The sequence below is a fragment of the Leopardus geoffroyi genome, chromosome C3 (genome assembly GCF_018350155.1).
Source record: "Leopardus geoffroyi isolate Oge1 chromosome C3, O.geoffroyi_Oge1_pat1.0, whole genome shotgun sequence".
NCBI classification, from domain to species: domain Eukaryota; kingdom Metazoa; phylum Chordata; class Mammalia; order Carnivora; family Felidae; genus Leopardus; species Leopardus geoffroyi.
Window position 1 is genome coordinate 37,592,670 of NC_059338.1, and position 12,737 is coordinate 37,605,406.

The following is a 12,737-nucleotide window of genomic DNA, read 5'->3' on the forward strand; positions in this document are numbered from 1 at the left end:
ATCCCAACTTTTTCTGAGGATAGTTTAGTTATATCTATGAAAAGTGAGGGGCACTTGGCTACCCTTAGTTGGTAGAGCATGTGACTCTTGATATCAGGGTTGTGAGTTCAAGCCCCACGTTGGGCATAGAACTTACTTTTTTTTTTTCTTTTTTTCTTTTCTTTTCTTTTCTTTTTTGAGAGAGAGAGAGGGTGCAAGTGAGCAAAAGGCAGAGAGAGAGAGAGAGAAGCAGGGGTCACCCAAAGCGGGGCATGAGCTCACCTGACGTGGGACTTGAACTCATGAACCATGAGATAATGACCTGAGTGGAAGTCAGATGCTTAACAACTGAGCCATCCAGGCACCCAGAGCTTAGTTTAAAAAAATAAAATACAGGAGCACCTAGGTGGCTCAGTCAGTAAAGCATCCAACTTCCACTCAGGTCATGATCTCATGGTTTGTGAGTTCGAGCCCCGCGTCGGGCTCTGTGCTGACAGCTCAGAGCCTGGAGCCTGCTTCGGATTCTGTGCCTCCCCCTCTCTCTGCCCCTCCCATGCTCATGCTCTGTTTCTGTCTCTCAATAATAAATAAATGTTAAAAAAAATTTTTTAATAAAAAAATAAAATACAATAAAATAAATTTTTTGTTAAAAAAAAAATAGTGAGCCCATACAGTGGCCTTGTAATTCTATTGCTAGGAATTTATCTCACAGAAATTCTTTCATAAGTATGCAATGATTACACGCATATACAAACCCTCACACAAAGCTGTTTATGTAGCAAAAGACAACAAAAAACTAAAAACCTCTAAGTCCATCACTAAAGTACTGGCTATATAATTTTTATTATATATTATAATATATTATTTATATTTTGGAATACCATGCATCTGATAAAAAGAATGAGGTATGTATTTTTAAAAATTAAATATGGTTATGATCTCATTGAGTTAAAAATGTGTATATATCTTCACTAACTCTGGTGAGTGAGAGACTTAGCAAATTGGATGCGGTGCTGGAAAGAAGAGGACTTTTGCTTTTCATTCTATGTCTTGCTGTATTGTTTCACATGAGCATCCATTTCTCTTTTTTTTAATTTTATTAAAAAAATTTTTTTAATACGAAATTTATTGTCAAATTGGTTTCCATACAACACCCAGTACTCATCCCAACAGGTGCCCTCCTCAATGCCCATCACCCACCCTCCCCTCCCTCCCACCCCCCATCAACCCTCAGTTTGTTCTCAGTTTTTAAGAGTCTCATATTTTGGCTCCCTCCCTCTCTAACCCCCCCTTTTTTTTCCTTCCCCTCCCCCATGGTCTTCTGTTAAGTTTCTCAGGACCCACATAAGAGTTAAAACATATGGTGTACGTCTTTCTCTGTATGACTTATTTCATTTAGCATAACACTCTCCAGTTCCATCCACGTTGCTACAAAAGGCCATATTTCATTCTTTCTCATTGCCATGTAGTATTTTGTTTTAACATTTATTCATTTTTGAGAGACAGAGAGAGACATATCATGAGAAGGGAAGGGGAAGAGAGAGGGAGACACAGAATCTGAAACAGGCTCTAGGTTCTGAGCTGTCAGCACAGGGCCTGACACGGGGCTCGAACTCACGGACTGTGAGATCATGACCTGAGCTGAAGTCAAATGCCCAACTGACTGAGCCACCCAGGTGCCCCTACATTTCTCTTATTTTAAGAACCTATTTTAAAAAATGCATATTGTGGGAACCTTTAAAAAAAATCATTGGAGTCCACAGATTTTCACATATCAAACCAGTGACAGTCTTGGCTACAAAAAGGATAAGGTTTACCTTTTTAGTGCATGAAATATGGCATTGCTTTCCAGCTCTGAAAGGAATCTTCCTAATAGTTAGGCCTAAACTCCCAGTTGGGCTGCAGTCTAGACCTTCCAGGATGAAAAGGAAGAAAAGGAGGAGGAAAGGTATTCTCTGGAAAAGGGGCCAATCCTAAACTGAAGGAAAATTGTTGATAAATGTATGCTTTGGTCCACAGATCACCCAGAACATCTACCATTTGCTTTTACTAGTAATATAGGCAGTTTGCAATTCGGTATTTTAATCATCAGGGAAGAAGTAACCCTTTATTCTTATAAACCTGTTATTTGATTTTGAGGGCAACAAATTTGCCTGGGCTGAAATTACAATCAGGTTGCATGCCTGTGGCCTTTGATAGAAGACAGCATGGAAATGTGTGCTTGGTAGGAGAGAGAACTAACCTAGGCTTGAAACTGATCTGAAGCTAACCCGCCAAAGAGATAGGTTTTGTGTGGGAATAGTTGACAGAGGATAACTACACTTGACCCACGGTCACACATTCCCAGCACAAGGAAGGAAATCCGCATTGAAATTTTGACAGTGGCCTGATTCTCTGTTTCTGTAAGTTTAAAATTGTCTCATGGGCGCTGTGGAATCCTGTGGCTGGGAAAGGGACCTGGAGGGGCTGTTTCTCCTGCAACTCAGCTTCAGACAAGCAAGCAAAATTGTTAAGGTCTGCTTTAGCAGAATATCTTGCCACCACCTTCATGTTTGGAGCTTTTCAGCAGCCTGACTTCCTTTCCTCTTCACATTGAAGGATAAACGGGGGAACCTGCTGGAGCATGAGCATTCAGCCTTACGGGACCACATGCTTCTGGTTTTAGAAAAAAACTTCCAGTTAGAAGAACAGGTAAATATTCAAGAATTCAGCTATAAGGGGAGGCAGCACAACCACTGGGGCTGGTAATCGTTGGCTTTTTATAGTCTCCTCTGTTTCAGTACATGTCTACTGGAGGTAGATGGTTTTCTACTAAGTGGCCAGGCAGACCCATAGGATTATAGAATATTAGAACTGGAAGGTGCCTTTGAGGTCTCTGGACCCAACCCTTTCATTCAGCAGATGAAATAACTAAGCTCAAAGAAATTTTGATGTGTTTGTAACTTGTAAGTGGTAGAATTTACTCTCAAACCCATGTCCCCTGATTCTTAGTCTAGAAATACCACACTGTCTCTGCAGCCTATCCACACGCCTTTTGGTTAATATCTGGCACCTAGTAGGTGACTAGCAGGTTCTTGATGTTTTTTAATTAGACCAATCTTACCATGAAGCAAAAGTTAACTATCTGTTCTAGGCATTTTGGGTTTTATATATTTTGTAATATATGCCTATGAAAAGCTTTGCAGCCTGATAAATGCATACATACATATGTATTTCACTGAGTTGTGATTACCAAGTGAAATTATGTGTGCAAATGCCTGCCACAGTCCCCGGAATATTCATAATGGACTCCAAATGCTGATTCTATTGAGTAATTATTATAAAAGTTAATTATTTTGTTAGAACATCTCAGAGGATCAGACTTCTCAAGCCCATGTCAGGAAGAGAGGGAGCTGAATTCTATTATTGCCAATTAGTTTATGGTATCTAATTCCATATTAAAGTAGGTATGTGAGTTCCAAGGTCAGACCCCGGAGAAAAGTGCGAAGACCACTCAGACCGTGACTTTGGTAGAGGGCACACTGCCTGATAACCATTCCTAAGTTCTTTCTGCACCACTTGCCTCATCCATCCATCCATCCATCCATCCACTCATTCAACAAACACCTGCCATACATCAGCTATGAGGTGCGTTGCTAGGGGCTCTGAGTCAGGAAAGACACAGCTTCTGCCCTTGAAGGACTCACAACGCAAAAATGCAAATAGATAAGTTGTCGTGCCATAGGATATGCTGTTACTCAGTCTGGGGTACAGAGGCTGCAGCAGTTTGCTCTGTGGGATTTGGGGAAAGCTCTTCAAGGTAGCACATCCGCGCTTCATTTTGAAGGAAGAAAAGATTTGTCAACTTAAATGTTGTGGGGAAAGAACATTCCAGAAAAGGAAAGCTTGTGCCAAGACCAGGAGTTACGAGAGAGGCTGATGGTTCAGGGAACTGGGGTTTTGGGGTGGTGAGGCTCCTGAACATGAGCCACAAAGAGCTGGAGACTGGTGTGCTGGGTGCAGATTGCAGTGGCCTTCCATGTAAGCTAAGAGGTTGCAGATACTGTACATTCAATTATTATTTTTTATTCATTCATATCTGCTTTGTTTCAGAAAGGATTTAAGGGCCAAAGTTTGAACTAATGTTTGTCAGTAATAGGGGAGCTAATGGAGGTTTCGAGATAAGAAAATACAGGTTTCCCACACAATGGGAAACAGAGCAATCCTATGGAACCTTTCATAAGCCAATGTCGTGTAAAGCAAAGAAGCAACTACCATTTCATAAAAGCGAAGATCCTCTTTGATTTCTCTCGGTTAGTGAAACAGGCACTAACGCAGGTCTTTCACGAAAGCAAAGTGGCGTGAAGCAAAGTTTTGGATGGTGGGGGCAGGCCAAGACCACTACTTGGCTGGCTAATTGTTTGGCTTTAAACAGTAAGATAGCTGGTGGTAGCACAGAAGATGGATAGAGGGAGAGGAGAGCATGAGGACAGGGGGACCAGGCGGAAGGATGTTGTCATGAACTAGGCAATGTAGCAGTAGAGCCTGGCAATTGAACAGTGAGGACTCTGGAGCCAGAATGCCTGGTTTTGAGACCTGGCCCCACACTTGCCGTATGAGTTTGGACAAGCTACTTAACTCCGCTCTTCCCCAATTTCCTCATTCATAAAATGGGGTTGTTGGAAGGGTTAAATGAGATAATATATTTAAGCTCTTAGCACAGTGGCAATGTAATAAGCAGTTCAGTACTAGGTGAAGGCGAGATACTGGAAGTGATGGTGCTGGTGGCTCAGCCAAGGCTGTGTCTGGGGATGGGAAGGGCGTTGAGAGACACTCCAAGGTCACAATGGCAAGCTGTAAGTTTAGAAGGCGGAGAACATGGAATTATTATCTGAGATGGACACTGCAGGACAAGTAGAGGTAAGGTGGAGGGAGAAGACACTTATCAGGGAGATATGTCTACCATGTAGGTGGAAATCAGCTCTCAGGATCTAAATGGAAGATTCTGGGGCCAGAGAGCAGATGGTTGTTGCAACCATTTGTTCATTTATAAAACACATATCCAGTGCCCTCTGTGTGCCAGGCACTGTGCAAGGCTTTGGGGATGAAGAAATAAGGGAGATGTAGCCTCAATAGTTTAGTGGAGGAAAAGACCAAAACAACCCAAAAAAGCAATAAGAGTAATGAAGGTAAGTTAAATGCTAGAGTGTAGTCAGGGGGTCTTAGAACTTGAGAGAGGACCTAGGTAGGTGATACTAGTGAAGAAGTGTTTCTGAGAGAAAGTGTCCTTGAGTAGAGGCTTAAAAAGTGGTAGTTTCTAGATGGAGGAGAAAGTGTGTGAGAGACCAGGACTCGATGGACAATAGAAGTGTGTAGGCTTGCAGGGCAGGGCACAGGTGGGATGGGAATAGGCAGCAGGCTGAGAAAGTAGCCAGGGGCAGATCATGTAGGACCCTGTAGGGTCTGTAAAAGAAGGCCACTAAGGATGGTTAAGGTGGGGGGGGGGGGAGTGACAAGACCGATTTGTCTCTGGTTACAGCATGAAGGATGAATTGGAGAAAAACAAGTGTAAAGAAAGGGAGAGCATCATTCGTTCATACTAAAAATATTTATCAAATACCTGCTGATGCCAGGCACCAGACCAGTTGCCAAGGTTACAGCAGACTGTGGGACATGCGTCCCAATTCCCATAGAGCTTCCCATCTGGCGGGAGTCCGAGGGATGGTGTAGGACCAGGTGGGAAGCTATTGTAGCAGCCCAGGTGAGAAATAAGGCTACAGTGAGTGTGAAACGAAATGAGATGAAATGAGAAGTAGATATAAGAATCGTTTGTTTTGTTGTGTGTCAGGAGTTTAAAGTTGGTAAGTATTGCTGATTGAATGGATGAGGCGATAGGAGGAGGGTTGTCTAGGCTCACACGAAAGCTTTTGGTTATTTCCCTGAAATAATTACAGATTCTAAGAGCATATCATGTGTTGCCTACCACTTGCTAAGCTAGCTGTCTGCTGGGCAGGTCACTTAAACTCTCTACCTCTGTTTCCTTATCTATAAAACAGAACTGATCATCATACCCAACTCATAGGGTTTTTTGAGAATTAAGAGAGCTAATGAATACAAGGGTATGACAGACATTCAGCAAATGTCAGCTATTACTATTGATACTGTGCAGATAGCATCTGCTGTGCTGTGATGATCAGTACTGTGTGGTTGTTTAATAAGTGCATACTGAATGAATGAAGAGAACTAGTTCAGTAAATTTTGTCAAGTGATGTCACTATCATTAGATGAACCATCATAGCTGGTTAAGCTATGAAAAAGACTGATGAGAAATCTGTGGATCTGGTTTTTTTGAAGCACCTACAAATATTATATAGAAATCTACCTGTAAATATTTTCCTAGAAATACATGTATGTATTTTTCTTTTTTTTAATTTAATTTATTTATTTATTGAAATTTATTTAAATTCAAGTTAGTTAACATATAGTGTAGTAATGCTTTCAGGAGTAGAATTTAGTGACTCATTACTTACATGTATATTTATTTTTCTAGAAACACTTTCTTACCTGCAATATTTTTCTAGACTTGTATTTAAATTATTTGAACTTGTATACATACACTTAAATGATCTCATTCCCATTTCTGTTATTAGATTTCTGATTTATATAAGAGCCTAGAACAGAAAGAAAGTAAAATCCAGCAGTTAGCAGAAACAGTAAAGAAATTCGAAAAGGAGTTCAAGCAGTTTGCACAGCTACTCGGCAAAAATGGAAGCTTCCTCTCAAACATCCAGGTGAGAAATGACCTCTCTATTCATAGCCAAGATTTGACCTTCAATTGGCAGTCAGGGTTTTTCTTATAACTTCTTAAGTGGAGATAATTTCAAATGTAAAGAAAAGCTATAAGAATAAGATAGTGCTTAAAAATACCCATGTATTCTTGGGGTGCCTGGGTGGCTCAGTCAGATAAGTGTCAGACTTCGGCTCAGGTGATGATCTCATAGTTGGTGAGTTTGAGCCCCATATTGGGTTCTCTGCTGTCAGCATGGAGCCTGCTTTGGATCCTCTGCCCCTCCCCTGCTTGTGCACATGCTCTCTCTGTCTCTCTCTCAAAAAAAAAAAAAAAAAAAAAATCTGTGCATTCTCCGCCCAAATTCACCCATTGTTAGTATTTTGTCCCATATCTCTCTACATCTCTGTTGCTGTATGCGTATGTACTTTCTGAAGCATTTGAGAGTAAGCTGTATATATTATGGCTCTGTACCTGTACACACTTCACTATGTATTTCATAAGAATAAAGATCTTCTTTTACATAACCCCAGTACATTTAACAATGTCAGTAAGTTAACTAATATAATTATGTAATTATAATATTATATTTATTTATGTTATATTTAATTATAATAACATAACTAAGGTATTAACAGAATTGACATAATACTTTATATAATTTATGGCAATTAGGGTTATAATTGATGTTGGGCCAATATTAGTTCCTTTATGTAAGATTCATTGAGTGTATCCGTAGTCAAAGTGAAATATTAATTCCCTTGGGAATAAAATGCTTTATTTATTTAAAAAAAGTTTTTTAATGTTTGTTTTTGAGAGAGCAACAGCATGAGCAGGGGAGGAGCAGAGAGAGAGGGAGACACAGAATCTGAAGCAGGCTCCAGGCTGTGAGCTGTCAGCACAGAACCTGATGCAAGGCTCAAACTCATGAGCTGTGAGATCATGACCTGAGCCAAAGTCGGACTCTTAACCCACTGGGCCGCCCAGGTGCCCTGGGAATAAAATGCTTTAAACACTAAAATATATCAAAAATTACTTGCAAATCATGAATGTTAAGTAACCATAAACAAATTTCTAATGAATAGTATCTTTACTGTAGTTATAAAATTTATGGTAAAAAAAAATTTTAATGTTTATTTTTGAGAGAGAAGGACAGTATGAGTGGGGCAAGGGCAGAGAGAAGGAGAGAGAGAGAGAGAGAGAGAGAGAGAGAGAGAATCCCAAGCAGGCTCTGCACTGTCATCATGTCAGCCTGATGGGGGGAGGCGGGATGTGCTTTGATTTCATGAACCTCGAGATCATGACCTGAGCCAAAGTTGGACGCTCAGCCAACTAAGCCACTCGGGTGCCCCTGTGGCGAAAAGGATCTTAAGACCTGTGGTATGGGTAGCAGTTTTGAAATGTGGACTATCCCAGAAAAATGCAGGCCATGTAATTTCCCCATACTTTGTCAGCACACTGTGTGTGTGTGTGTGTGTGTGTGTGTGTGTGTGTAGAAAAAAAGGAAATCTTTGTTATTATCTCAATTCTGACCTTTTTCTAACACAAAACCAGTCAGAGTTAAGGTCCTGAGGGGCAAGTGTGGAAGAAAAGTATGGGTCTAGTTTTATTTACTCTCTTCTACCCAGGCAGAGAATCTAAAGTTCAAGCCTTACCTCATTGCACTTCTGGACCACTTGTAGGGCTCAGGCCAGAACGGATGGGTCTATTTCCAGCTCATTCTCTGCCTTCTAACAGAGCAGGCGTGGATCAGAATAGCCTCTGAGAAGGAAGTGATTAAGGCAAGAGGAGAGACAACAGGAGAACAAAGATATAAAGATAGGTTAGAGCACCAAATGGATAGAAATTGAGGGAGGAGTATAAGTCAGATGAAGAGAAGTTCAAAAATTTGGAACAGGAGCTGTGACCGGAAGGAGGAGGAAGATACTAGGTAGTTCATCTCTCTGTGAACCTCACTGAATTTTCTCTTCCAGACTGTGCATTTTTCATTGCATTAATTGATTAATTAAATGTGAAATGTTTGGGTTGAAAAAATTCAATATCAATGAATTACTAGATATTAACTTTTTTTTCTTTTTTACATTATGATCCATGTTGTACTGAAAGGCTCTTGCCAGTCTCATTGACAAGTCCGCTTGGCTAGAAGCTCAAGTGCGTCAGTTATTACAAGTGGCTAACCAGCAACAAAATAAATTTGATCTGAGGCCTTTGGTGGAAGCGATTGATACAGTGAAGCAGAAAATTACTCTACTAGAAACCAATGATCAAAGACTAGGTATGGCACGTATTTTACTTCTCTTTGGATGACTGTTGTCTGCATATGTTTCTGGAACAAGCAAACACCAGGCCAGATGGAGAGTTGCAGCTGTCCAGGATAAACAATGGTCGAATCTGGTATTTGTGAAACAGAACAGCATGAGATTCTGGCCACTCGGGGGAAAATGATGGACGGCGATGAGCAGGGGCTGGAACAGGCAAAGGGAAGAAATGGGCCAGGAAATTCCAAACACAGGGAGTGGTGGTTTTTAAGAAGAGTGGAAAATAATGAAAAAACTAAGGGAGAGATGTGGTAGAAACATTGTTTGAAGTATAGGAAAATCTGAAAGGGTTTGGCTATTTAAAAGCATCCCAGTTATTAAATAATGGGCCTCACCATGCTAATGCACACGAGTCAAATGCTGTGTGTCTTCTATACGCTTTGGTGAGCTTCAGTTCAAGAGTATGCATTTGGGTTTCCTTGGTGCTACTTTTGCCAAGACATGAGAATCACTGAGTTAATTATTCATATAAATGATCCATTGGTGGACATTGAGTTCAGTTCATCTTTAGGATGTCAGAATTTTATTTTTCTCTTCAGATAACACAATTCCACTTTGGGAAAATTCTAAAGACAACTTTAAGGCCTATGGAATCTTTTTTTTTTTTCTTTCTTTCTTTGCAGTTGTTTTGGAAGGGGAGACTAACAAACATGATGCCCACATTAATATTCATAAAGCACAGCTGAATAAAAACGAAGAGCGATTTAAACTGCTAGAAGGTGCCTGCTATAACGGAAAGCTCATCTGGAAGGTGACAGACTATAAGACGAAGAAGAGGGAGGCACTCGATGGGCACACGGTGTCCATCTTCAGCCAGCCCTTCTACACCAGCCGGTGCGGCTACCGGCTCTGTGCTAGAGCATACCTAAACGGGGATGGGTCCGGGAAGGGGACACACCTGTCGCTGTACTTCGTGGTGATGCGAGGGGAGTTTGACTCACTGTTGCAGTGGCCATTCAGGCAGAGGGTGACCCTGATGCTTTTGGACCAGAGTGGCAAAAAGAACCACATTATGGAGACCTTCAAGGCTGACCCCAATAGCAGTAGCTTTAAAAGACCTGATGGAGAGATGAACATTGCGTCTGGCTGCCCCCGCTTCGTGGCTCATTCCACTTTGGAGAGCGCCAAGAACACCTACATTAAAGATGACACCGTGTTCCTGAAAGTGGCCGTGGATTTAACTGACCTAGAGGATCTCTAGTCCCTGTTTCTGGGGGTGATGAAGGACTTGTTGGGTCCAGAACCATGGAGGAGGACACCTGTGATTATCATATGGACTGACATTGAACTTAGTACACATTTGTATTTGGCTTCTTGCCACTTGGTGTTTGAAGGCAGTTTAAAACTTCTCAAGTGCTATCTTCTTTTTATGTTTTACTCTATCCCAGTTTGAAACTTAAAACCTTAGAATATTCTCTCATTATTTATATTTTTATATTTCTTGAAAGATGTTAAGTTTCCTGAAAGCGAGGTCTGGGGCATATCTGTTTTACTGGTGCTTAGCATAGCATCTCATGGTAGGCACTATGTGAAATGTTACTGAGGACACAGAGGGAGAATTGAAAATGCTTTGGTATTTTATTATTTGGCCTGCTGATTCTAGACCTGACCATAAGCCTGCAAAAGCCATCTTCCAGGGTAGACTATTCCAGTTAAGTAGTTGGGTGATGTACTTTCAAAGACCATAAGCCCAGTTTGGACCAGACTTTATTTGGTCAAATACAAAATTTGTGGAAATTACTACACCTCTAAATATTTTCATTGAAAATTACCAGTAGTCACCAAGTACAGTTTTGCAAGGCTGTGTTAGAACTGGTGAATAGAGGAAGCATTTTCATTCTTCCTGTTGAAGTAAACAGAAAGTACCGCACTGTGTGTGTGTGTGTGTGTGTGTGTGTGTGTGTGTGTGCAGAGAGAGAGAGAGGGAGAGATAGTTTATACATATATATGGAGATATAGTCCTCCAACTAAAGCTCATATTTTATTAGGTACAACCATGTGAAAAAAAGCTGTTTTCATAGGTCAGAAAAGGTCAAGTATTAACAGTTTCATAAGGTTCAATTTAGTAGATATGTATGTACATGTATATGTATGTATACACCTAGTTTAAAAGTATGTTGGTAATAATAGTAAGTTACTGTGAGGATGGGTAGAATTTAGTACATGATGGAGAAAAATGTCATAAATGGATAAGAGGAATTTAAACCTAGGGAGAACACCATTATTATTCCTATGGTGTCAGAAGTATTCTCATCCCAAACTGATTGCTAAAAGCAGTATCTCCTATTCTTTTTGAAAGAACTTCTGAATTCATAAACTGATATGAAAATGGGCATTTATATAAACCTGTGACTTTTCTTGTTGAAGTTGTGAGTACTTTGTGAGGAACAGAAATGATTCTATTCTTACGCATCTGTCTGTGTGGGTCTATCTACGAGGGTGTGTGTACCAGTCAAGTGAATCCCAGTTTTCCTGAGCCCTCCTTTGTTGTTATGCAACTCAGTGTTTCCTGACATTCAAGCCGACTCCCTTGAGTGTGTGGGGATAAAGTGCCCTGGGCTGAGGGCCACTTAATGCAGCTTACCCGAGTGAGGACCGTGTACCTTATAGCTTTTGAGCAGTCGATCTGATAGAAGAAACATGATTTTTATACCGGTGGCTTCTGGAATAATTGAGACTTTCTTAATCTCTTCTCTGAAAAATTTCAAGATGCTAAAGACTCATCTTGCAGAAATCACCCCAAAGACTTAAACTTAAAGAAATAAGTTCACAATGGAAACATACTAAAGAACAACACTGTAGCTGCTGGTGAACTCTGGCACAATTGATGGTCAACAGATTGACCTCACACATACTCAGGAAGCATTTCTGTAGATCACACAGCCAGACCCAGTGGTTCTGTGTGTTTGTTTTCAATGTTCCTAATCCAGTCCAAGTCCTTGGGAGTAGAAGATCATATTGTTGTAATTAGTTTTAAGTGGGTATGAAAAACATTTTAAAGTGAATTTATCAAAATACTGGTTTTGTGTTGTAACCAGCTTCTCTACATAAAAAGCTTCAATCATGGCATGGTTTTTCTTATGAGTTCAGAGTCCCTTCATCATTGAAACAGTGATCATGAAACAAGGTATTACAAAGTAAAAAGGACTCTTTCTCAAAAATAAGAGTTGTGATTTTTGTTTTATAGAAGTGGATCCATGTAAACTGTTTTTCCTCCTTTATGATCTGAGCAGTTATTTTTATTCTATGTCAGAAATATTTAAAGATTTTATTTTTTAAGTAATCTCTACACTCAATATAGGGCTCAAAATCACAACCCCAAGATCAAGAGTCCCATGCTCTACTGACCGAGCCAGCGGGGTGCCTCTATATCACAAATATTTAAATTTATTCTATTTTGGTTAGATTTCAATTCCTGATGAAAAGAAAAAAATAGGCGTAAGGGGGAAGTTAAGAAAGGCATGTACAGGATTAAGGTAGGGTGGGGAGGTACTCTACATATGAATGCATATTAACAGATCTGAACTCTGACCCCTGATATCCAAATTTGATTTTTCAGAGAAACAAGAGATAGTCACAGCCAGTTCCAATTCACAGTGCCAATCTTGAGCACAACTAAACAGAACAGAGAGCACAAAGCCTTTGTGTGGTGCTTTGGGCAATCGGTCCACACT

General features: G+C 40.4%; 1 protein-coding gene across 3 annotated transcripts in view; it reads left to right on the plus strand.

The window, feature by feature from the left end:
• TRAF5 (TNF receptor associated factor 5) overlaps positions 1-12,227 on the plus strand; it is a 51,394-nt gene extending 39,167 nt beyond the window's left edge. For all 3 annotated transcript variants that reach the window (XM_045452444.1, XM_045452446.1, XM_045452445.1), the window contains 4 exons: positions 2,578-2,670; positions 6,609-6,749; positions 8,852-9,020; positions 9,687-12,227. In XM_045452444.1, coding sequence (XP_045308400.1) covers positions 2,578-2,670; positions 6,609-6,749; positions 8,852-9,020; positions 9,687-10,264 — 981 coding nt within the window. In that variant the 3' untranslated portion in view covers positions 10,265-12,227. The remainder of the gene's footprint in view (positions 1-2,577; positions 2,671-6,608; positions 6,750-8,851; positions 9,021-9,686) is intronic.
• The last annotated feature ends 510 nt before the right edge of the window (positions 12,228-12,737 follow it).